This window comes from Poecilia reticulata, chromosome 14, assembly GCF_904066995.2.
Source record: "Poecilia reticulata chromosome 14, P_reticulata-male-v2, whole genome shotgun sequence".
Lineage (NCBI taxonomy): Eukaryota > Metazoa > Chordata > Actinopteri > Cyprinodontiformes > Poeciliidae > Poecilia > Poecilia reticulata.
Window position 1 is genome coordinate 24,104,244 of NC_088843.1, and position 25,891 is coordinate 24,130,134.

Genomic DNA, 25,891 nt, shown 5'->3' on the forward strand with positions numbered 1-25,891 from the left:
TGTGGACGTCATTAACGCAGCTTGTACTTTCAAGAAGGGGAATATAAATAAATTATTAAACTTTTTCCCAAATAGGTAAACCAAGCTTTTATGACTGGATTTTATGACTGGTCTGACTGCTTTCCTTGCCGACTTGTCTTTTGCAGATATAAAACAAAAGGCAGGCTAACCAAGCGATCTGTACCCTGTGGCTCTTAATATCTGGTTAAAACTGATAAAGAACCAGCAAATGTTTTCAAATAGAGCTGTAATAATAAATGCAGATTTTGTATTTTTCCCAATGTACATGTATTGAATTTCCACAACAGAATGGCAGTAAAGGTATCATCTTTTTAGAACTACTTTTTTCTTGTCATACAGCTGGAAACTTAATTTTGCTCAAATATACTGTAGAGAAAAATGTATACCACCTTAAAATGTTTGTCTTTATTTTTAAATCTCAGCTTAGTAAAAGTTGTGGTTAATATAAAATTTTCAATAATAGATATTAAAAAGCATAAGCTAGTTTTTCAAGACTAGCTTTAAACTAGTTTTATTTAGCTGGACTGGAAGCAAAATTGTTTCTGTGAATTATAAATGTTGCAGAACTGTTCTGCAAAAAAATGGTTGGAACAAGAACAATACATACACAAATATACTGTGCAAAAGATCATTTTCTGATGAGTGCTCAACTTTTAAAAGAGTGTGACAGGTTATCTTGCAAGGGGAAAGGGTCTCAAACTTTTACTTTCAAAATGTTTTCACCACTAGATTAATAAAATGATAAAAGAATAAATACTTTACTGCTTCCACCAGCTTATTGCTGCAGAGGTTTCAAAATGTAGAAAGCCAAAATGAGAAATCATAGGCTTAACAAAAGATCCTTGAACGTCCACAAGGAGCTTTAAGTATTGACAATAGAAATGCTCGTGTAAGTCAACCTCTGGGTAAAACTTTCTGCTTTTGCCTTTTATATGTGAAAATAAATTGATCATTTAAAACAAACTAAGGCTTTATTCAGCTGATTTATTGTGCAGAGTAAATGATTTCTCACAGCTAATCCTCTATTTTGAAAAAGTAGAAAAGAAATGCAGCTGAAACACTATACCAAGATAAATGTATACCTTCTCGCTGCAGCTTTTTTTTTTCCTTCACCTTAACAACAAAATGATGGTACAATCGCTTGTTTCTTCTTGTTTGTGTAAAACATCAGTTGGACAGAACCTGTCCTCCAGGCCTCTTTCTGGATCTGCTTCGAGTCTGAATTAAATTCGCTCCAGCTTTGTTCCCTTTTCTGAATCCTTAAATCCCAAACGTGTCAAAGTTTATGGTTACAAATTCAGTCAGGATAAAAATACAGTTTATCTGATGAGAAAGGAGTCGCTTTGGATTGCTGTCAACACAAACACAGTATGTGTTTCTGAAATGATGCAAAGTGGACCCAAATATTCTGAAAAGCTCCAGGTTATAAATGTGTAAAGGTCTCAAAGTTCTGCGGGTAAGTTGACACGCTGGAACGTTTTCCAGCTGTTCTGAACTAAAGCTAATCCTTTCACCTCGCTCACATGTTCAGCAATAAAAACCACATGGGCCGTTAGCTGTGGAGAGAGAAGACTAACAAACTAATATTTTACAAGAAGAAACTAAACGGTCTGCTGGGTCTGAGCTGGAAACGGATCATCAGTCTGCTGGTTGAAAGTGAAGAAGTGCCGGAGTCCCTGCCTCAGAGCGTCTACGGCTGCTCTGCGGGGCTGGCAGCCGCAGCTTCATCATTGCTGCTGTCCACCTCCTGCTCCATGGGGCTGTCCTCCTCCAGCTGCTGGCTGGTGTAGTTGGTGATCTCCAGGAAGCCGCTGGGCTCCACCACAACATTAGACTGGCTGGAGTCTGGCAGGATGGAGAACTGAGGGATCACCTGTATGGATCACAGAGGCTCCAGTTCAGGATCTGCCAACAGCAACCATGAGCTAACACTGACTTTCTGCTTTCATGGTGCAAAATTAAACTGAGACTACCATCAATTTTTCTGTAAACATTTAAAACTTTTCATGACTCATGTCAGGATTTCTCTTGGTTGCCATCACTATGAATTTATAGCAGATATTTCTACATGCTGAATCTGGAACTTGGAAGAACCAGAGGATGAACGGCTGACCGGTTGGATGAATAGTCAGATGGCGGAAAAACATTTATGTGGGTAGATGGTCGGATGGACTGAAGGATAGAAACGTGAATGAATGTTCCATGTTCATTCATTAATAGTTGGATAGATGGATTGATAGACATCAGGATGTGTGAGAAACAATTTTATGAATGGATGGGGAGATTATGAACAATATTAGGATGGATTCAAAGATGACAGGATGGATGAAGGACAGAATGAGGAGTGGATGATTAAACAGTTGTCTTAATTAATGAAACATTAGACTGATAGACGGCAGGATGGATGTAGAATGTAGGACAGTTGGATGGATGGAGAGCAAGATGGATGAACAGTTAGATAGATTGGTTCACAGAAGAATATTTGGATGTTGTATAAACAGTTGGACTGTCCTAAAGGTGAACCAATGGATGGATAGATGGCAGGGTGCCGGGAGAATGAGTGAATCGATGGATGTCTGGTTAGTTAGTTGGATGGATGAAAGACTGAATGATTAATAAATAACTTGTTTTAACCTTTGTTTATCCACAATTCAATTAATTAATAAATAACAGTTGAAAAGTTATGGGAGACAGCAGGAAGGAAAACAAGTCTAGCTTTGACCTCAAAAATAAATTTTATGAACTAAAAAGAAAACACTTGTTGGATGAATCTTATTTGACAAACTAACTGCTTAAGAAATGTCCGAATGATTTTTGATGATGATGGTTTGCTATGAAACATGGTTGACATTTGGTACTGAGATGATCATTTAAAAAAAAGTGAGCTGAGCTTTTATTTTTACACTGCATCTATAAACACTTCTTCTGCCATCTCTGCAGTACAACATGATTTATCTGCAGCCAGCCTTCCCAGTCAGCATCGTAGCTACCCGACTGTTTTCTACAAGGTTTCCGTGCAGAAGTCAGTATGTGACAGACATGCTGACAGGCTCTGGCCGGGTGATTTATTACCTGCGCCGCTCAGTAACCAGAAACTCACCTCGATGACCTCCAGGTCGTCCTTGCTACTCTGTGCTGCCAGGCCCTGCACGCAGCTGAACTGCTGGGGCTTGGCGTGGCGCATGCCGGCCCCAGAGCTGCTGATGAACTGACCCGAGTCCAGCGTCCCTGACACGGACTGGACGTCCAGGGTCTTCCCCAGAGGGCCGCGGTCGCTGGAGGAATCCACCACCATGGGCTCCGTGCTGGGGTCGATCTCCGCCTCCATCATGGAGATCTTGAGGATGTCTGACACCGATGGCTTGTCCCCTGAAGGTCCTGAGCTGGACTCCGGCAGCAGCTTGGCAGCCGCCTCGCCGCTGCTAAACACCGGCGTAGGGTGGTGGGAGCTGCCAAAGGTGATCTTGGTGACGGTGGCACTCTGAGTGATGATTGGCTGCTGTGGTAGAGACATTTAGGATCAGACACACCACGTTAGTTTATTACATTACAGTGATGCTGTAACTAAATTGGTGAGGAATGAGGGTCTAAAATATTGGTATTGCTGCAAATATGGCTGAAAAACATAGCACGATAGAAGTGTTTCATATCAATCGATAACTTGATTTATTTTTTGTTTGAAATATATGAAATACTACTAAACTGGGGCGTGACACTTCCCGTTTTATCCAAAGTTTCCACTCCACCCCGTTTTTTTTTTACTTTTAAGCAGTTATAGGCATGGTGGCGAAACTTGGAACCGTTACCGTACAAGTTACTCAACAGCTTGTTGCTAGGCAACCAAAGAGTAAGTTAGTTGGTGCCACCAATCTTTGTTAGCTGATAAAATTGGTGGCACCAGCAATGCTGAGCACATCAATGCTTTGGTGAAGGTTTGACCATTTGTAGCAAAGGCTTTACCTGCAGCTAAAAAATACTTCTAACATCAACACGTGAAAGTTCAGCCTTCTCATCTCTACTTATCAATACACTGTAGAGCTGATCGGGTGACTATTTATTACTATTTATAAAATATTGTATTAAGAGATTAATTCCACATTTACTGACAAATGCTAAATATGCTTTATTTGTACAGTTTTGGTTTAATCACTACTCTTTTTGAATCTGTACATTTCCAGTTAATGATTGATTACGAAATTAGTTGACGATTATTTCAATAATCAATTCATCACAATTCATCAGCTTTAGTCTTTATAATGCTGGTTGTTATCTATTAAAACTATGAGGCCTTCGCATAACAGCTGTTCTTCTATTTACTAATAACATTGGAAGGTAATTGTTTTTATTTAGGGGTATCAGAGTTGAGGGAATCAATGCTCTCTTAATATTAAAAGTTTTATTTGGGGGGGGGGGAAAGTTAAACCATCTGTTTCACATCACAATTATTCACCTCTGTGTTGGTTTACTCCTTACTTCCTAATAAGATACATTGCATTTTGTGGTTGTAGCAAAACAATGTTGTATAACAAGGCCATAAATTTCTCCCAAGTTTCCAATTCCAGAAAAAGATGAAAAGGATTTATTGTTTTCAGCAGGAATCTAGGGAAACTCCAGCATTGTGACACACACACACCGCTCACCTCACGTGACTCTAATGAATGTAAATAAGTGCGGCTGTCAGCTGCCTCTGGGAATTCACTCACCTGGCTGGAGGCGGGTTTCTCTGTGCTGACTGGGTGGTGTGCCTGCAGCGGTGGCGGGTGCGACATTGGGGCATGCAGAGGCCTGTGGTGGGACGACGGCGCTTGCTGCAGCTTCGGGAGCTGTGGTGTAACCGGGGTCTTGGTTGGTGTGGTGGGGGTCGGGGTCGGGGTCTTTGCCACGCTTTGGGTCGGTACGGTCACCGCTCTGTCTTTGTGAGGGCTTAGAGACGAGGGTTGAGGTTTGGGCGCGGTCTGATCCTGTGGTTTGGGGATTTTCTTAATGAGAGGAGGAGTTGACGAGGAAGGTTGGCTGACCTGAGGTTTGCTCTGCAGCTGTGGGGGCGGCGGTGGCGGCTGCTGCTGCTGCTGCTGGGTCGGGGAGGAGACGGGGTGACTCGGCTCAGCTTCTGCCTGGCTCACGAGCAGCGGCGGCGGTGGCTGAGCTGCTGCAGGTTGAGTTGGTGGGTTGACTGGATCGGAGGGAGCCTTGTTGGAGCGGTAGAACAAACCGGTCTGGGGGTCCAGAGTGTCTCCTTCCAGCTCTGCCACCTCCACCACCGGCTCCGTTTTGCCGTGATCTGCAGGCTGAAAATAAGCAACCAGACTAGTAAACAAACAAGAAGCAATCAAATATTACCGCTTTAAAAATGCTAGCCATCCCCATATTTGATAGTCAATTATCCAGACTAGGGGGCTTAAAGTTTTATTGCAATATTTTATGGTGCCATTGTGATAATAACTTAATATATATATATATATATATATATATATATATAAATAAATGTTTTGGAAACTTTGGTTGTGACTGCATGGCACAGCAATCATAACCACACAAACACTTTTAGAGAAACAAACCCATTTGTATTCTGATTTTTAGGACACCAGTTGGATCACTAAACTGCACACAGTAACTGTATTTAATCAGATTTTCAAGTTTATTGGTATTTATTGATACGCTCATTTGAAAAACGGTGAAGAAGTGCAAATAAAATTGTTTTATGAGATACACTCCAATCAGTGGCACCCCAAAAAGTGTCTGGGGGGGCTCGGGCCCCCTCTTTAAAAATGCTGGCCATCCCCAGAAAAGCATGTTTATGATGTAGAGAGGCATTGTCATTTTCTTTAATAATGACAAATATAAACCCCCCAAATGATATATATATATATATATTTTTTTTTTTTTTGTAGCCGTCTCCCCCCTCAAATGTTTACTTGCCTTGTCTGGCCACCCCTATGAACATTTTCTGGGGGCACCACTGCCTCTTACATCTAGTGATTTCTGTGTACAAGTTCTGACTTTTGAATGCTCTATTATTTATCCAGCCATCATGCTAATATTATTTCTACTCCTAAAATATCAATAATTCACTCAGAATTTGGTAAAATTGCCTTTTTAAGCTTTACATCTTCAGGATATATTTCAGAATATTATGACCCTGCAGAGATGTCCCTTTTTGTATACTTATATATATATATAACTACAGGTTATATATTTCGCCTATTTCTTCTCAACTTGGCACAGATGGTGATTCACAGACCCCATAATGAAAGTACATCATTTGAAGTGGTGAAGCAGTTCCCCTGAAAGCAGAAATGTGCTTCCTGTGTGGACTGTACTGATTGGTTTGTGGCGTTTTGTAGTTCTGACAAATTTAGCCAAAATCATGTTCACCTCTATTGTTCTGGAAAATGAAACTGTTGGCCATAAATAAATATTTTAGAGTTCCTTTCTTGGTAAAACCATATTTTAAAAGTAACATAATATGCTTGAGCAGTGTAGGATAGCTCTATGGACTATACAAAACATGTTAAATACATTTTTGCTCAAAATCATTCTTAGATAATGAGATTAGTCTGCTCAGTTATGCCTATTTTCAGAATGAGATGTTTTAGGGCACCTTGTCACTTTAAATCCAAATAACCTGCTGCTGGCCACGCCCCCCCCAACTCACACCTGAAAATCACTCAGATGTACAATTATATACCGTACAACTTTGAAAAGCAGAAGTTGAGCCTCTTATTGCAAGAATGCAACAAGTGGTTTCTAAATAGTAAGTCAACAACAAAACGCTTGTCTTTCCAGCAGCCATTGTACAACACTTGCAGCACATGCTGAAGCTCTGCTTGAGTTGGTAGGTATTGCCGCAATGTGACTCAATAATGAGTAGGCTTATGAAATGGCTCATATTCCAGACACCAAAAACATTTAACGAAAATACAAAAAACATGCTAAATATAAATTTTGCATATTAGCTCCCCTTAACCTAATTTTTATGCTCACAAAATCTCTCTTTTGTTTTACTAGTAAGGAAATGAAAAGCAAGGATATTTGTAAATCATTATAAATGACTAATAATAACTTGATTTGGGCTGTAACAAAATTATTTTATCTAAATGTATTAAATATTTAGATGTTAACTATTTGTAACTAAACTCGACTATTTCTTTGATCATATATTTTTAGATATTTGTTCTGAATTGATGCTACAAAAATGAACTGAAAAGCTTGAAAATAGTCCTGTCTTTTACTTTAATAATCCCTGACGGCTCATATTAAACCAACAACTTCTGTGTAATCTCCCACCCTTACCAGGTGAGACGCTGCGGCTGTGGAGGAGGAGGAAGAGGCAGCGGCTGTGGCAGGTTTCGTTACCACGGTAACCTGGCTGCTGCTTTTGAAAGGCTTCCCTAGCAGCTGAGTGGACGACATCATGGCGTCGCCATCCTGTGAGGGCGCCCCCGCTCTGCTGGTTTTACCTGCGGTGAATCCACAGTCAGGCAGGTCAGATGACTTCATGAAAGGCATGACATGATTCATACGCACACAAACGCACACACACACACACACACACACACACACACACACACACACACACACACACACACACACACACACACACACACACACACACACACACACACACACACACACACACACACACACACACACACACACACACACACACACACACACACACACCGCAGCTTATTATTAAAAGGAAACAGACAAAGGAAGTAAGTTTCACCATGTGGCAAATCTTGAAGGAGGAAGTAAAGTGTGTATTGTTGGGATCACCTGCTGTGACATGCTCAGAGCTGGGTTCGGCCTCTGAGGTTGAAGGTTTCGGAGATTCTGGACCGGCTTTCTCCTGCTGTAGCTGGATTGGCACGGCCATCTGGCTCAGGTCGATGGTGGGCGGCTTCGGTTTGGACTCTGCCTTCTCCTTCACTGCTGACAGAAAAATGACGTCTTTTAGCTTTAAACTGATGTTATTTACACTTAATTCTAACACATCTTTGGTTTTACTCGTGCTTATTTTAGAAATAAATAAATAATTAAAGTCCTTTTCTAATACGTGAATACATTTTATTGCCTAAAATTCAATATCAGCATTCCTTTAATGAACAATTGATCATTTGTAGCAAAAGATGCATCTGCAACTAAAAGAATATCCTTTTAACATCAACATGTGAATTCATCTCTTTTTATTTGACTTATCAACACAGTGTAGGGCTGAGCTGTTGACTATTAATTGATTATTTTTACATTAACTGATTAAAAATGTGATAACAAATGATGCTTAACATGAGATTTAATTAGCACAAAGTTAAAACTGTGCCACTTTAGGAGTTCTGGGTAAAACATATTTAAAAAGAAGATTTTTGTATCTTAAATGCAAAATGTATTTATTGCATGTACAGTTTTTAATTAATTACTGCTCTAACTGCAACTGGCCTTTTTTTGAGTCTATATGCTTCAAATAATGATTAATCGCTTACTAAATACGTTGACAATCATTTCAATAATTGAGTCATCATGATAAATAGTTTCAGCCATAATTCTGACGTCATCCTATGAACAAATATGGGGTTGAAGCCGACAGCAATCCAGATGCAACAACCTGAATTGTTTTTGGGGTGATTTTATCGTGTACAGTCATGGCCAAAGGTTTTGAGAATGACACAAATATTATATTTTTACATGATCTGCTGCCCTCTGGTTTTCATGTGTGTATGTCAGATGTTTTCATCACATACAGAAATACAATTGCAATCATATTATGAGTAACAAAAGCTTTTATTGACAGTTAGAATGAGTTAATGCAGCAAGTCAATATTTGCAGTGTTGACCCCTCTTCTTCAGGACCTCTGCAATTCTCCCTGGCATGCTCTCAATCAACTTCTGGACCAAATCCTGACTGATAGCAGTCCATTCTTGCACAATCAATGCTTGCATTTTGTCAGAATTCCTAGGTTTTTGTTTGTCCACCCGTCTCTTGATGATTGACCACAAGTTTTCAATGGGATTAAGATCTGGGGAGTTTCCAGGCCATGGACCCAAAATCTCTATGTTTTGTTCCCTGAGCCAGTTAGTTATCACCTTTGCTTTATGGCAAGGTGCTCCATCATGCAGGAAAAGGCATTGCTCATCACCAAGCTGCTCTTGGACGGTTGGGAGAAGTTGCTCTCGGAGGACATTCTGGTCCCATTCTTTATTCATGGCAGTGTTTTTAGGCCAGACTATGAGAGAGCCGACTCCCTTGGCTGAGAAGCAACCCGACACATGAATGGTTTCAGGATGCTTTACAGTTGGCATGAGACTAGACTGGTGGTAGCGCTCACCTCGTCTTCTCCGAACAAGCTGTTTTCCAGATGTCCCAAACAATCGGAAAGGGGATTCATCAGAGAAAATGACTTTACCCCAGTCCTCAGCAGTCCACTCCCTGTACCTTTTGCAGAATATCAGTCTGTCCCTGAAGTTTTTCCTGGCTTATTTGCTGCCCTCCTTGAGACCAGGCCTTGCTCCAAGAGTCTCCGCCTCACAGTGCGTGCAGATGCACTCAGACCTGCCTGCTGCCATTCCTGAGCAAGCTCTGCACTACTGGTAGCCGGATCCCGCAGCTGAAACCAGCGCTTGCTGGTCTTTCTTGGGCGTCCTGGAGCCTTTTTGGCAAAAATGGGTAGATTGCTGACTGAGGTGCAATCTTTCTAGCTGTGATACTTTTCCCTGTTAGGCCATTTTTGTGCAGTGCAATGATGACTGCACGTGTTTCTTTAGAGATAACCATGGTTCACAGAAGAGAAACAACGATGCCAAGCATCAGCCTCTTTTTAAAGTGTCCAGTGGGGTCATTCTTACTTAATCATGACAGACTGATCTCCAGCCCTGTCCTCATCAACACCCACACCTGTGTTAATGGAGCAATCACTGAAACGATGTTAGCTGGTCCTCTTAAGGCTGCAATAAGTTGAAATGTGTTTTGGGGGATAAAGTTCATTTTCTAGGCAAATATTGACTTTGCAATTAATTGCTGTTAAGCTGATCACTCTTTATAACATTCTGGAGTATATGCAAATTGCCATTATAAAAACTGAAGCAGTAGACTTTGTAAATATTAACATTTGAATCATTCTCAAAACTTTTGGCCATGACTAAGTTAAACATAGAGATAAGAAACCATATAAATTTTTATATTTAAAAATATACATAGAACTTCATAAACAACAGAGTGTCTGGAAACAACATTTGCTTTTGGTTTTTCAAAATCAGAAAAAGATTACCCGAGTAAAGCCAAATTGGACTTTTAAGTGTGTTTGCAGGATCTGCCTGAGAATCTTTACGTTGCTGTGGAGGAATTTAAGCCCACCATTATTTGCAGAATTATTTTAATTTAACTGGAAGGTTTCCCAGCATGAGTGGCTTTTTTAAAGGCCAGGTCACAGCACATCAATTAGATCTAAGTTTTGACTTTCACCAGGCCGCCCCAAAATTTTTATTATTGTTTTCAGTGGTGATCTGACTTTTGAGTTTTGGAAGTTCTGAGTTGAACTTCGGCGTTTTGAGCTGAAGTTCAACTCCAACTTTAGGTTAAACAAATTAGAAGGTGGATCTTATTGCTAATCCAACACAAACAAACCAAAGCAAGGAGCTCACAAAAAGCAAGTACTGACTGCTGATGTCAATGTCAGGATTTAAAATAAATGCTAGGACAGCTCTGTGTCTTACCAAGCAGTTTCATTTTTGGGGACTTTTCTGCCAAGTTTAGATAAACATTTTGCTAACAGTTTCAAAAGAAGGATCAAAATCTGACTTCACTTTGGTGTGAACAAAAACACAAATTTCTGAGCCATCAAATCTGAGAACATTTAGCTTTCTGCACCTCCCCATAGTTCACAGAAAGATAAAAACGTGTAAAAATAAAAAATTAAATCTGAGAGCAGTCATAAATGGATGAATAGAAAGATGAGATGACATAAAAGGATTGAGAGATTTTCTATTTGGATGATGTCATCCAGGTGTACTGTCAACACAGGAGGTAAAAACCTCCCGTTTCTCTTTCAGTTTCTCACCTGCCGCTTTTCCGTGATGTAAACCCTCACCTGTGGTCTGCTGCAGCTCCAGCAGGGCTTTGATGGTGGAGGTGGCGAACTGGGAATCCGAAGCGCTCACATCTGGGTAGATAATGGTCGGGATGGACTCCATGGCTACTTCCTGCTCAGTCCAATCCTGCTCTCTAGAGGACACGAGGTGCACTACAGGCAGCGGATCTGATGAACAACAAGTAAATACAGTTTTTGAGGATCCAAAAGAACATTTTGGTCAGTGGGTTTGAAACAAACCCAGGTGGGGATGGATCGGTACCTGGAGCGCCGCTGTTGGACGCTTCGCTGCTCAGGCTGGTGGCCTCTGCGAGAACCGCGGCATCGTCCTTCACCGACCCGTCCTGGCCGGAGGTCTGAGCCTGGCTGACCTCTGCAGAACGGGTCACTTGCTGCAGTGTCTCGGTGACCAGCTGCCGGGTCTGTTCACTCACCATCGCCGTCTGGAAAACTGGCTTCGGCTTGATGAGAACCTGGAACAAAACGAAGAGTGGTCGCTTTATCAACAGACAGATCAGCTACTTTTACCTCAATTAGTTCTGATCATGTTGAGCACTGAAAAATTAAGGCTGGATAATGTGGCATAATTAAAATTAAAAATGATTTTTTTTCCAGATCTATCTTGTTTTAATCTTTTTTTTCCCTTGCTTTCTTTTCTAAAAAAGAAATTAAAGCTGAAATATTTTAAAAAGTAGATTTTATTTCAATCGTTCCTTCTGTGAGTTGTACAGTGGAGTAATTATGAGAATCTAATCTAATCTCTTATTCACCCAATAAAGACACAATTTTACTAGAAAGACGTCTTAAAATTACAAGAAAATTGTTTTAATGAGAAAAAAAAAACTTGGATAAATTGTTTTTTAGGAGTTTTCATATAATTACTACTTCATACTCCTAATATTCCAACTTTATTCTGGTTATATTAAAACTTTATTCTCAGATTACTATGATATATATATATATACATATACTCTTGTAACGGTATGACTTTATTGTAAAAAAAAAAAAAAAAAAAAAAAGAAAAAAATGCCTGGCCCTGATATTTAATCACAGAGTTGACTTGAATTATAAGAGCAAATACATAAAAGTTGTAAAAACGCTTTTAAAACAAGATGGCAGATGCTGTCATCACTCTGAACCATTGAAATTCAAAGAGTTCATTGGTGAAAAAAAATCAAACTTTCATAAAAAAAAAAAAAAAACAATAAAACATACATTTCATTAAATAAACATAAATATCGATAAAAATCAATTTACCCCACAACCCAATGAAAAACCTGATTTTCTTTTTTTCTATTGAAAAAACAAACAAACATAATGGATAAATAACAGACAGACCTTTCGACCCACAATAACCGTATGTAAACTAGAGGTAACAAACAAAACAAACATGTAAAAGCATTTTGTTTTTCAAATCTTGAACCAACCGTCTCTTTTTCATGTGAATTATCCCAAAGGGAAAATTAAATGTTGTTGTAACTTGAATCATTCACGCATTTTAAAAATGTCGTTATCAGTGGTAATTCTGTGCCAGGAGCAGTCAGTCTCGCACCTAATCTGAAGAGGCCTCTGACTGAAAATTGTTTCTGTATATTAGCCTCATGACATGCTAACAGCTTAATATCCAGGCAGCAGAGATGATATTCCACAGTAAACATCTTGGATGACTTTGTCAGTTGTTGGCACTGATGGCGTTAATCCATCTGATTTGGCCGCATGGTTAGAAAGACGATATGATCTTTTCCCATCATGCCCGATGAAAGAGATTATTTTAATTTCCTCGTCCTTGCTCTCTGTGCATCCAGATTTTGGATTTGGGGTTGTGGTTAAGGTAATATTTGAGATACTAATCAGCTGCTAAAATTGGAAAAACAATACCTTCTCGCCATAGTTACACATGCTAATGACTGTTAGAAAGTTTTAAAAAATCCTTTCAACTGTACAGCATCTAAAACTAGAGGGAATGATCCCCCAAACATGGAATGACTCAAGCAAAAAAAAAAAAAAATAAAATTGCAAAGTCTACAACAAGCCAACATAAAATTTCCAGAAAGCAGATAACAAAAGGGCACTTAAAGAAAATGTGAACTATCCTTTTGAAGAACATTTATAATGTGTCATGTAAAATAACAGAGGTCCATTAAGTTTCACTATAGTGCTCCAGTCACATGAATTAACTGGGAAATAAACTTCACTTCTTTAGAAATGAAGTTACCGGTGATCGCTGACGTAACATAAGGAGAAAAACTGACGTTACTGACTCCTCCAGTAATGTCTGTCTGCTATTAAATGTCAAGTCATGGGTCTAAATGAGTGTAAATTATCTGTGTGAAATTTTGTTTTAATATCACAGAAACTGAAAACCAAGATTGTTTTAGTCACTGAAAGTACTTCTGTGTAGTCGAAACCCAGAATGATTAGAAAAATCGGAGGTGATTTTAACCAGATTTAACGTTGTCTTGACTGAAACCGAGGAGGTGGCTCATGGTTGTGGGCGGCTCATACAATACTGTACACCAGTCTGCACAACCAGCTGACTCAGTGACCTCATTTTCCTTCATCAATAAAAACTGAAACAAATTTACCTCTAGACTTCCATTGCAAGTCTGATATTGAAAGAAGGACTTCCTGTCTGCAGAAAACAGGGGGTGGGGGGACGTGTGTGATATTTTAGCACCAACTGTTTTTATTCTTCCTTCCATCTCTGGGAGGATGTTCCAGTGTAGTAGCAAGAAAGTATCATGATGGGGTTTACCCTGTCACAATATACAGCTCTGTTATAAATGTGAAATTCCCTTAGAGAAAAAAAACCCAACGTATAACAGTAACATTTTGGGGATTTAATATTACAGTTGCAAGTTTAATTGGCATTTCTTCTTACAGAACCTAATAAAGTTTCAATGGGGCAAGCACTGAAAACATTTACGTGAAACTAGTTTCTGTTGTGAAATCAAAAAGAATGACTGCATTGAAGGATCATTAATAAGAGATACATCACAATTTCTGAACAGCAAAACCCACATAGTTTGTAACTTTTTAGGTGTTAGTGGGTCAGAAATACATCAATTTGCACTTAAAATGTAATAATTTCTTTATAAAACTTTATTATCCAACACAATTGAGCCAAAATGGCCACCAGTTTCTCTTCTTTCGAGTGACACGTCTTTCAACCAATCACGTTCATCTATAGTCTGTGTAGACCTAATCATATCCACTGTTTGTCGTATTATTCTTACACATTTTTTAATGCACATTTTGAACTATTGTCATCTGGACTTTTAATTTAGCCATTTTCTGTGCTATTGTTTTCACCTTTGAACTTGTAATAGGACAGACTTGTAATTGTAGTTGATTCCTGAGTCCTTGTCTATAGATCTAAGGGTGTAATTAGAGGAAAAGAAAACTAAAAAAAATCCAGATGAGAGAAGAAATGTTAGATTTCTGTGCTCAAACCTGGATCACTTCAAAATAGTGTGAATTTTACTGGTTAAGTTAAATTTTCAGTGTCCCTTTTACAGAGAGAACAAGCGGTTGAAGAACCACTAATTAAGGTATGCATTTTACAGGCGTAAAACCTCAATCAGCCCTCGTCTACTCTTGTTTAGTTACAAAGAGATGTAACCATCTCAACCACCCAACTTAAGTTCTTGGTTTAAACATTTCCAAGAAAGAACAGTTTGCATCCCAGAGTTCATCTGAAGTATGCGTTTTGTACTTCAGCTTCAATTTTTTTAAATTGTTTTGGCTTTTTTGGTCACCCTTAAAGGTTTCTAGGTAAAGATAATTTCAACATGATTATTTCATTTTAACAGGGGAAAAAGTTTCTAAGTTACTAAGGTCCTGAAGCAGCACACCAACTCCATACCGTCATACTAACAATACTGTGCTTATCTTGTCAGTACACGAAGTTTTGCAGATTGTGCGACAAATGTTTGAAGTTTTTGAGTCCTGTGAAACTATAACATTTTTATTCAAGGTTGCCATACTGCGTGAATCTCAACACACAGTGGACCAAACATTAGACAGACAGACAGACAGACAGACAGACAGACAGACAGACAGACAGACAGACAGACAGACAGACAGACAGACAGACAGACAGACAGACAGACAGACAGACAGACGGCACTCTTAAGTCCGATCTGTGACTCATTTCTCTCTGAATTTAGGAAGTAGAAGGAGGAAGAGGAAAATGTTTAAGCACCACCATACTTCTTTGGCCGACTTATAGAACGGGGGACTTTCCTCATGGTAATTTTAATCAGAGACTCACTTCTCAAGAAGTTTGCCTTTTACAGACATTTTTCTTCATAAATTGTCATTTTCTACAGAAAACAGCACTTGCCAAAAATAAATATGTCTTGTCTCATCCTACAGTTAAAGTCACTTCCTTTGGAAAGCGACTCCAGTGACATTCACATTATTGGCCGATGATGTGAACGTCCACATGCCCTCATGTGTTTGTGATTACCCTGCAAGTAAGGGTGACATTACTAATGTGAAACTGACAGGAGCTCCCACCTGTGTCTTGCCCTGCTGGCCATAAACGATCTTGGTCGGGATGATTTTGGTGGCGGTGGACTGAGATCCGCAGCTTATGCCTTTGGGTTGGGTGACGATCATCTTAGTGATGGGCCTGGAGGTGGTGATGATGGCCGGCTTGGTTCCCTGCACTGCCTGCAGGCTCTTCTCTCCCTGAAATGTACAAACCGTTTAGCTCATTTAGGATTAAAAGAGAATAAAGAGAATTTCTTATATCGCAAAACAAAAGGAACTTTGGGAACTTTTCAGTGACTGGATTCCATATTGACTGTTTAGTAAACATTGATTTGTGCTGCTACCCAAACAATTCAAGGACTTCAAGGAGAAAATGGCAACAGTATTTATTTGGAGAACTATAGCTTCCTATTTTCCTGTAGACATTTAAAAATATTTTATGTCAGCTTGAATAATGGAGTCAAAGCGGTCAGTCAATTTAACTATACTTGTAAAGAGGTTATATACAGTATATTTATAGATACAGCTACATCTACAAATACAGCTAAATTTGTTTAGCTAATTAGTCACTCATTTCAGAAAGTGAAGCTCAAGTCAATTTGTCACAGAGACTGAAATATTTCCAGGCTATATTTCTTGAAATTATCATAATTATGGCTTACAAATAATTAAAAACTCAACATTTCTGAAAATTACAAAATATCAATAAAATCTACATATTTATTATTTTAAGCAGAAATGTCAGGCTTCTAAACAAAATTAAATTATAATGGTAAAATTTGGGGGATTTAATGTAACTTAAAAGTTTAGTTGTTTCTTTTTATGACACTTGATAAAGTTTCAGTATTTCTGAACTTGATAAAATTCAGAAACTTGTCATTTCACATACAATCCTGTCTGTGAAATTAATTATATTTATATACATATCTACAGCTAAAACAAATGTATTTATATCTACAGCTAAAACAAACTGAATATTGTGAAAAAGTTTTACCATTTTAAACTCAGTGAAATATATCCAGCCTTTATTTCCTGTGATTGTGGCTTACAGATAATGAAAGCCAAAAATTATGTCTCAAAAATGTGAATATTCCAAAGATCAATTAGAAAAAGAAAAAAAAAACAAAACATCACATCCTAGTAGATGGCTGCATAATGAAGTGAGCTTCTTCTTCCCAACATCCGTGAATCATCTTAATCCTGTCTGTTTAGGTTGAAGTGGAAGCCATCTGAGACCAACAGAAGGAAATAGTTAGCAAAGTGAAAGACAGATGGTGGGTTTCCACTGAGATACAGTTAAGTCCCCCACTCTGCCCAGTCTCAGGAGATTAAATGGACGTTCCACAGGAAGGCCTCCATGTGTGAACTGTTAGGGGGTTTCTGAGGAGCTGGGCTTATCTCTTAGCAAAATGATAAGTACCTTACATAATGTGTTACACAAGGAGAAAAGAAAGTCCCAAATGACAGGTTAATATGAGAGGGTTTTAGTTTGCCGTTTGTTCAGGGATTAGCTGGACATGCTGCTGTTGGCATAAAACATTCATTCTCTGTTTGAAGAGTCCAAGTTCACAAGGTCCTGCTTTTTTGTCACACTTGAAATTTTTCAGATAATACACATTTTTAGCTAAAAAAAACAAACAAACCCCAAAGTAAATACAAAATGCAGGGTTTAAATTATAACTTCAAACAATAATTGTAAAAAACTATCCAAACCAACCTGACCCAATGTGAAATAGTAACTGTACTATTTTAACCAGTTGTTAGGTTTAACTAGATGATAAACCTAACATCTGCGTAACGAAGTGAGCTTCTTCTTCCCAACATCCGTGAATCATCTTAATCCTGTCTGTTTAGGTTGAAGTGGAAGCCATCTGAGACCAACAGAAGGAAATAGTTAGCAAAGTGAAAGACAGATGGTGGGTTTCCACTGAGAAACTAACTAGATGTTAAACCTAACATCTAGTTAGGTTTAACTAAATGTTAAACCTAACAACTGGTTCTGCCACCATTAACAGCAACAACTGCAGTCAAGTGTTTGTAATATACAGTCCCTCAAAGATTTTGAGATTCTTTTTTGATTTTGACTTTTTGTGCTGCTTCGCTGTGCCACACCATGGTCCTCCAACTACTTCCTGTTGTCTTCTTTGTGATTTGCACCATTGGCAACATCTGGTTGTTGATCACATGACTTTTTTGGAGTGGTCTCCGGTCCTCTTAGCATTCATATTCGAGCTGCACCAGAGTTCACTTCAACTGAACTGAGACCTAGATTTGACCAGAGTTCCCTTTTTTGGTCCGCATCAGAGTTCGAGTGCGCATTGCAGCTCTGCTGCTAGTTCTGGCTGTTGACTCACCCCAGGGTTCAGCAGTGTTGTGACCATACTCTTGGTCGGCAGTCCTTGGATGGTCGCTCCTTTGCCTGTCGTCTTCTGCACCACAATCACATTCGGCTTAGACGTCATGGGGATGGTGGTGATCTTCGTCGTTGTACCTAAAAGAGAAGAAGTTTTGTTTGGAGTCCAAGAATAGGATGATGGACACGTTGAATGGGGAGACTGTAAACACACCAGACACAATGTTGCTGCTGATGATCTTCCCTCCCAGCGTGGCCAGAGACTTGGGAACCACAGTGATGATGCTCCCACTGGTGGTCTTGACGTAGGTGGTCCCTCCACTGGAGGCAGATATCCTGGCGCCAATATTGGGACCAACTGTGGGTCTTGTGTATGTTGCCTGTGTAGCTGCACAAGTAGATGCAACTCTGGGTTCATTCACTCTAATGGAAACCTTGCATGAACAACGGCTTTCTGATTGTTAGAACATACATTCCGGATCTGAAGATCAAATGGATGAATAGTGGGTTTGAACTCTAACCTGTGGGCTGTGTGACCAGTTTGGTGGTCATGATGGTGCCATTGCTGCTGACGACCATAATGGGCGAAGAGCTGCTGCTGGACAGAGCCACAGAGGAAGGTTTGGGCAGAATTTTACTGGGCTGTACCTGCTGAGTGATTATCTTCACCCCTGGAGATGCAAAATACACCAATTCAGACAAACTGACTGCTGTACAGATTATAAACTCAGAGGAGAAATTTATCAGACAACATACGATAGAAATATCAGTGCAACAGATAAAATAAATGTGTTAAATTAATTATCTACTCATTTAATTTGTACATAAATGTAAATGAAACACGTAAATATATTTAAATCTATGTAAATATGTTTAAATCTGAACTTTTGTAAATAAAATAAAGATCTAAACTTTCATTTTAAATATTAGAATAATACATCTAATATCAAACTTTAAAAAACATTGAAATAATATAAAATAAAAAAATAAATACCTATGAAGCAAATATTTTTATCATGTAACCATTATGAAACACAGAATTTACTAAAACTTATATATGCTGTAAATGTTATTGAAATAATTTTTTATTGTGAACATTAAGTACATGAATTTTCCGTGAATCAAAATAGAATAAGAAGAATGAAACTAAGTAAAATGCTACATTTTGTACTTTTAAGTTGTATACGAGGCAAAGCAAAAATAAAATTAAAGATACAATTTCAAGAATTTTTTAAGCTAATTTAAAAGCTGACAAAAAAATTAAGAATGTTTGACTATTAAACTCATTCAGGGGTTTAGTTCTTTGTTGCAGCAGAATATTCAGAGACCTACGGAAAGACTAATAAATCATGAGATAAAAGAAGGTGAAAAAAGAAAGATGGAATGAACAGGAAAAGAGGAAAGTTAGCAGCTCACCGGACTCCTGTTTGATCTGAATGGTGGGTTTGGTTCCCGGTGGAGTGGTGCTGCTGCTCTGGCTCTGACTGATGCTGGAGGCTCCTAAAGGCGAGCTCTGCTGCAGCTGCTTGGGCGACTGCTGCTTGGGAAACTGGGCCAGGATCTGAGTGGGGGAGCCCACCAGGGTCTTCGGCGACGGGAGTCTCGCTGACGCAACCTTCACTCCAGCAGAAGCTGCATAGACAACCACCAACAGCGTTGGAGAAAAACTAGTTTGGAAGCAGTTGACCCATACATCATTAATCTGTATGAATAAGTATGGATTCAAGTTTGCTTTTCAGATCAGTTCAACTCAACTAGTCAGAAGGGATATTAATCATTTTTGGACGGCTTTGTTTTAAAAGCAGCAATCTAGCAAAATGTTTGGCTGACCAAGCTGCATGCAGTAAACATCATTCCTAGCCGCCATGAATTGAGTTCGGCACTGATGTCAATTTGAGTTGGTGAAACCTGCAGAAACCCTGTGTGTGGCGCATCGTTAGTCTAGATGTATAATCAGCAAGTCAATCCAAGTAAAAGGACCTACATGGCGCCACAGTCGACATCACCACCGATGGAGTAGAAGACACCACCGTCGTCACGGCTACGGTGTTGGGAGAGGGGTTGGAGCTGGATGGGAAGACCACCGTCTGTTTCTGGGTAGGGGTGGTCAGTATGGAGGTGGAGCCCAGCTTGGCCATGGCAGCGGCAGCAGCATTATGGGCGTGAGACTTGGACAGAATGTTGGGCACAAAGCCAGAGCTCGGGGAAGTCGTCACGATGATCACCTGGTGAAACACGAGAGGTTTGAATGTTTGGGAAAAATGAGACATTGTAACACGAAGACCTGGAGAGACATGGCGGACCTTCTGCGTGGTGGTGCTGGTGGTCTGGATGGTGGGCTTGGTGAAGGTGATCTTGACAGGAGACAGGTGAGGCGGCAGCGAGTTGGCGATGCTCTGCATGATGTTGCTCATCTTGGGGCTGCCGCTCACCGGCACCGTGATGTTCCTGGATACTGGTGGGGAAACCTTGGTAACATCCTTCAGCATCACTGGCGACGAGCTGGATGAGTTTGTGCGTCTTCGTTTGCGAGGCTTTTCATCATCGTCGGAACAACTCACACCTGTGAGGAATGAGGAGCAGAAGGTTTGACACAACTAACCATAACATGGTGCTCTAAAGACCTCAATATATTCATTTTCAGACAGAAATTTAGTGTTTGTCATGCCAGATATAGCTGAGCTGCCCAGTGGGGTTACTCAGGGCTCTGTTTTGTCATCTATACTCATCCAAGATAGATTGTCTAGAAACTCACCAGCTTTTCATATCACACTATGCATCAGAAATCTACTTAGACTGTTTTTTTGAGCTAATAAACAAAACTTTTCAAAATCCCCAGAGAAATAGGACAGGTTCTAGTGCCCTCTGCAGGCCAATCAGAAGATTTGTCTGAACACATAAGCACTCATCAAAAGATTTTAACAAAAGACACTAGAGAAAGTTTAGTGTAATTTTTGATTCTGTTATAGGTAAACATTAAAGATAAAAGAAGAAGGTTCTCGTTCTGTTAGTCTTGAGCTGGATGTGCGTTAAGGAAAAAATAAATGAGTAAAACAGAATTCCTAAATATTTCCAGGCTTACATTTCCATTGTTAAAATCTATCTTTCAAGTATAAATATAAACATGAAAAATGAATTTATAGTACATATCTCTAGAGAGGTATGTATGTATGGATGAAAATCTTCAGTTGTAATTTTTGGAGGATTCTGGCTTTAGCTCCAGTTTTATCCCTTCAGACTGTTTTTACTGATCAAACCAATTTTCCATTGGTCACTGAAAACGTTTTCTTCAGATTATTCCAGTTTATAGATTCTGTTGCATCAGAGACCTTACTGTTGCTCCACAGTATTCACGTGGACTAGACGTTAACACTGACTTTTCACGTAGACGGTGCTCCCACTCGGCAGCACCACCACGTTGGACGACGGGCTGGCCGGTCTTGGGGATTTCACGGTGGCTCCAACAGGTCCGCTGGACGCTGTGGCGCTGGTGGGGGTGGAGGTGGTGCTCGTGTAGGAGTAACATACAACAACTGGAAAAAATAAGCAAGTTTCAAATAGTTTTGCTTTTTGTTTTTCCACATTTAGAGTGCTGCATTATTACTACCCCATATATCTCATCTCTCAGTCCAGTCGGTTTTTACCAAACTGATTTATCTTTTTGTCTTTACTAAGTAGTTAAACACTTCAGAATTGGGCTGGGTGATATGGCGTAAAAATAAAATCTCAGATACCAGTTCTGATGTCCAATTTTTTTATAAAAATGACAGAAAATATTTTCAAAAAGTGGCATTTATTTCACTCATCCCTGCTATGAGTTGAACAATGGACTATTGTTCAACTCATAGCTACAATAGCTACAAGAATTTTTGTTTAATTATGAGAATACCATCAGAAATTAGCAGAATAATGGCGCAATTGTTTCCCAAAATGTAAAAAGGTCATTTTAATGAGAACAAAAGGCTTTAATACTTTTTTGTTGAGTTCTCAAACAATCACTACTGTATTCTCTAAATATTACAACTTTATTATGGCAATATTAAGACTTTATTGTTGTAACTTGTAATATCATGACTTTGTTCTTAATGAAAAAAAAAAAAAACTTAGCATGTAGAGTTGATTAGTAAGTCCAAATAAATAGAAGCTGTAAAACACTCTTATCAAACAAGATGGCGGTCTCACATGTACTGACATCATTCTGAGCTATGGAGAGCAAAGGCATGCTTTGGTGAAACAAAATTCAGATTTCCCAAAAATTAAATCTTAAAAAAAAATAAATAAAAAAATAAATCAACTTTGCCCTTGAAAAGTGACATAAAATAAATCGATTTCAGAACTTTACCTTCTTTGTTCCCCGTTTCAGCCGGTAACAAAAGGGAGGCATTCTGATTGGCTGTGGCGCTAGCCACAGCGTTAGCCGTGGCGGTGAAGGCCGTCTGAGGGACCAACCTGGGCATCAGAGGAACAAGCCGACGGCCTTCGATTGACCATTCAGACGAGTTGTTGGGACCAGACATGCTGCAGAAAAGGCAGAGCAACAGTGAGTAGTTCAAAATATCAGTCAAATGTATTTCAATATGTGGAAAAAAAAACTCCCATCAGGAAAACACAAACTACAAGAAATACTGAAGTAAAAAAAAAACAGCAAGAAATAACTGCCAAAGAAAATCTATGTAACCTAACACACAAATAACAAAATATACCATTTTGTTGTGACACTTAGCTATGTTCTGTGTGTTGTCTTTGTCTTACATGTGTTTATATCAGAGGTACTTTTTCACTTTATTTCTCTGTTTTTGCATATTTACTTTATTTAAAAAAACAATACCTCTTTTTGCTTGTCTGTACTGTTTATCCTATGTGGAATAATTGGTGAATTTAAAAACAAAAAACTGTAGGAGTCTGGAAAAAACTGTTTTTTTTGTTTGTTTTTTACATTCTATCTGGTTTATTTGTGTCCTTATCCACAACTGGAAAATACTAAAATTAAAATCAATTTTTTTAAAGGCTGTGGGAACCTGGTCAGCGATAACAACATGTTGCTCTTTAACATCTGCAGTATTTTTTAGCTTCAACGATTAACAGACACTTGCTCCACGCTGCATCTCCACTGGTTGCACAAATACGGCTGAAGCTCACACAGATCTGAACTTACTGATACGCAATGGTGGTGAGGCGTTCATCGTTAACGGCCCTGCGGACTTCTGCACGATGGCGCTCCGTCGAGATGCTTGGAGAATGAGGAAGACAAAGAAAATATATTCATTTAAATCCATAAAAAGTTCTTCTGATAAATTTATGATTTTTTTTTCTGTTATTGTGCAATATTTGAAAGCTGCATGAAGTAAATACCCGAGGATTTTAGTGAGCTCTCCCAACAGGTCCTTCTTGTCCTTCGTCAGGTCTCCCTGTGCTCGCAGGGCGCTAATAACTCCAGCATATGCTTCCAGCTCTGGATATGGAAACATTAAAAGTTTAGAGAAACAGCAGCACCTAAAGCTTTGTGCATTGTTATCAATGATAATTTCCTTCTGATTATTTGTTTGTCAACCTTACCAAGTTTACGGAGAATCCTTTTACACTCATCTCTTCCCAGGTCAAGGATGGTGGGCCACACCACCGGCATGGTGCCAGTCAGAACTGGTTTCTCCAGTTGGATCATTGGCTGAGAGAACAATGAGACAGGTCAGTCACCCAATCATTACTTCACTGAAAGGCAAGTGGAACAAATCCAATAAAAATCACAACCTCCGTGAATTTGAATGCATTGTCATTGAGTTTTATTGATCGCAGATTCTGATAGAAAGAAATTTTGCTTGGAAATTATCCAGAACTGCAGTTCTGTTTTTAAACTGGAGGTCTGGAAAGCAGCTCAGCGTGTATTTTTCCTGTGTATTTTTTCTAATTTCTGACACAAATTAATGTACTTCTGTCAGTTTTGACTGTTTGACTAATTTAAATCCAAATCTAATTTATAGTCTCTTACTATATTTCAATGAAAAAGATTAATTGAAGACTTCAAATCATAAGATAATATTAGTAAAAATTTGCTTTTCTTTGTTTAAAAAAAATACTTTTTTTCATTCCATTATCACTTCAATAGGCAATGTCTTCTGTGTATTTTGGTTTGAGATCAGCAAAATTTAGATGGGAGTTTAGGGACATATTGAATAGTATTGTACTCTCTTGTCTTTCTGTTGCATTGCAGTACGTTTTCGCCCTTCCTTGGTTTGGTTAATGCATTGGCAGTAAAAGCCTGATCATCTCATCTCGAAAGAATCAGGTACCAACTTTCTTCTGCAGTATGGGTTTTCTGCCAGTGGTTCTGGTTGGTTCACTGCACATGGTAGAGAGAATAATGAAGGAAAACTACCAATAAAATGTTTTAACTTCAGCTCGAATCAACAACTAGATGGTTAAACTAGCATCGAGAAAACTTTTCAGTGTCAAGAAAACCAACCCATTTAAATAAATGTTACCATTTCTGAAAATAGATTGATCGGAATAAATCAAGTTAATATAACACTCATGCCCATGTATAATACAAAGCCCAGATTCACACTAAGAGCTACCTGCTCGCAGCAGGTTTTAACTGTGTGACAGCTGATGGTGCTGCAGCCCTGAACTGGGCCTCTCTGGTGTAGTAGAACCAGGCCCAAACTGACGCTGTTGAGCTCAACAGCTGTCTGCAACCAAAACATTTAGCCCAAAACTCACACAACAATCTAATAATAGTAGTTTTATAAACGTTGACTTGTAAGGGTTAGACTATAAACCACAGAAAAAAGATTTTAAAAATAGAATCCAATGGGTGAAGTTCTGCAGCAAACAACGACCCTCACATAGAGCTGAGTCAAAACGCTTCAAAACCTCAGCTGCGCTGCAGAAAAAAACAGAAAATACGCATTTATTGAAAGACCTGGTCTTATGTTTAGGAAAAGACAAGACAAGTCTTCAGCTAATGAATCAAACTTGAGCATAAACCAGTTTTTAGCCGCGGTGTTTGGTTAGCCAGCTAGCTGTTTCTATGAACCAAATCAATTCTTACCTTCCGTTAGCAGGACAACATCAAGGCCTTCGTGCTTTTATAATCCACACAATCAGGACACGATACGAAAACCTGGTCATTTTACCACGTCATGTTGCAATTCTGTAGCAAAGAGGCAGAAATTTAAAGTCTAAACTGCTAAAAATTCGCAAATACCCCGAAGACGTCCCAATGTTTATATTGACTGCTCATCTTCAGCGGCTGGCCTGAAAATGTCTTCTTCACGTGAAGATGCTGAGGAATGGTTGAGATGGCGAAACGCTCGGTTGCCACCTACTGGTGGGTTAATGTACTGACCAGTATGATTCACGGTTTCTGGTTGAACACAGACTGATGTTTTCCAACCTTTACTTCTATTTAGTGCGATTTTGCAGATATTGAAAACATTCCATTCAATTTCTTGGATAAGAATATTGCAGACTAATAAAAACTGTTTAAAACAGACATTTGGGCCAAAGGTTACAATTTATTTTCAAAAGGTACTTTTAATCTGGCAAACGAGCCTCATTGGAAAACATATTTCAATTTACTGAGATACCCCTATATGTTTAAGTTCAGTGACTGGTGCCTTTCAAAAGTATTCATACTCCTTTAACTTTTTTTATTACAGCCACATATGTTATTGGGATATGAGATAGATCTACAAAGTAGTTGAGATTTGTGAACTGAAAGAAAAAGGATACATGGACAAAAGGATGCAAATTATTATCAGCTTTTGTGGGAATTGTTTTTTTTAAGTATAAATATAAATTCAAATGAGTAAATATAATTATTTGAAAAATATTTATAAACATTGAGCTAAGAAAAACAGAAAACTAGAATTTACAATTAAATTTACAAAATAAAATATCTGCAAAATTTCTGTATTTATTTTGACCCAATAATTTG

At 38.9% G+C, this 25,891-nt stretch overlaps 1 protein-coding gene across 3 annotated transcripts; it reads right to left on the minus strand.

Moving 5' to 3' along the window:
* Nucleotides 1-985: 985 nt before the first annotated feature.
* Nucleotides 986-25,240, minus strand: emsy (EMSY transcriptional repressor, BRCA2 interacting). 3 transcript variants are annotated; one of them, XM_008428525.3, is made up of 20 exons: nucleotides 25,004-25,240; nucleotides 23,512-23,620; nucleotides 23,308-23,407; nucleotides 23,111-23,185; nucleotides 22,298-22,473; nucleotides 21,333-21,488; nucleotides 20,259-20,518; nucleotides 19,940-20,180; nucleotides 19,372-19,587; nucleotides 18,477-18,626; nucleotides 18,170-18,343; nucleotides 17,957-18,093; nucleotides 15,627-15,800; nucleotides 11,368-11,578; nucleotides 11,106-11,273; nucleotides 7,801-7,956; nucleotides 7,315-7,481; nucleotides 4,725-5,309; nucleotides 3,122-3,517; nucleotides 986-1,894 (listed from the first exon to the last, which is right to left on the minus strand). In XM_008428525.3, the coding sequence occupies exons 2-20, from the start codon at nucleotides 23,615-23,617 to the stop codon at nucleotides 1,712-1,714; spliced, it is 3,831 nt and encodes a 1,276-aa protein (XP_008426747.1). In that variant the 5' UTR covers nucleotides 23,618-23,620; nucleotides 25,004-25,240; the 3' UTR covers nucleotides 986-1,711. The 3 variants fall into 3 exon arrangements, with proteins under 3 accessions (XP_008426747.1, XP_017164189.1, XP_008426746.1); XM_017308700.2 differs by having other exon boundaries at nucleotides 3,122-3,520; nucleotides 7,801-7,953; nucleotides 25,004-25,239; XM_008428524.3 differs by having other exon boundaries at nucleotides 3,122-3,520; nucleotides 25,004-25,239.
* Nucleotides 25,241-25,891: the final 651 nt, after the last annotated feature.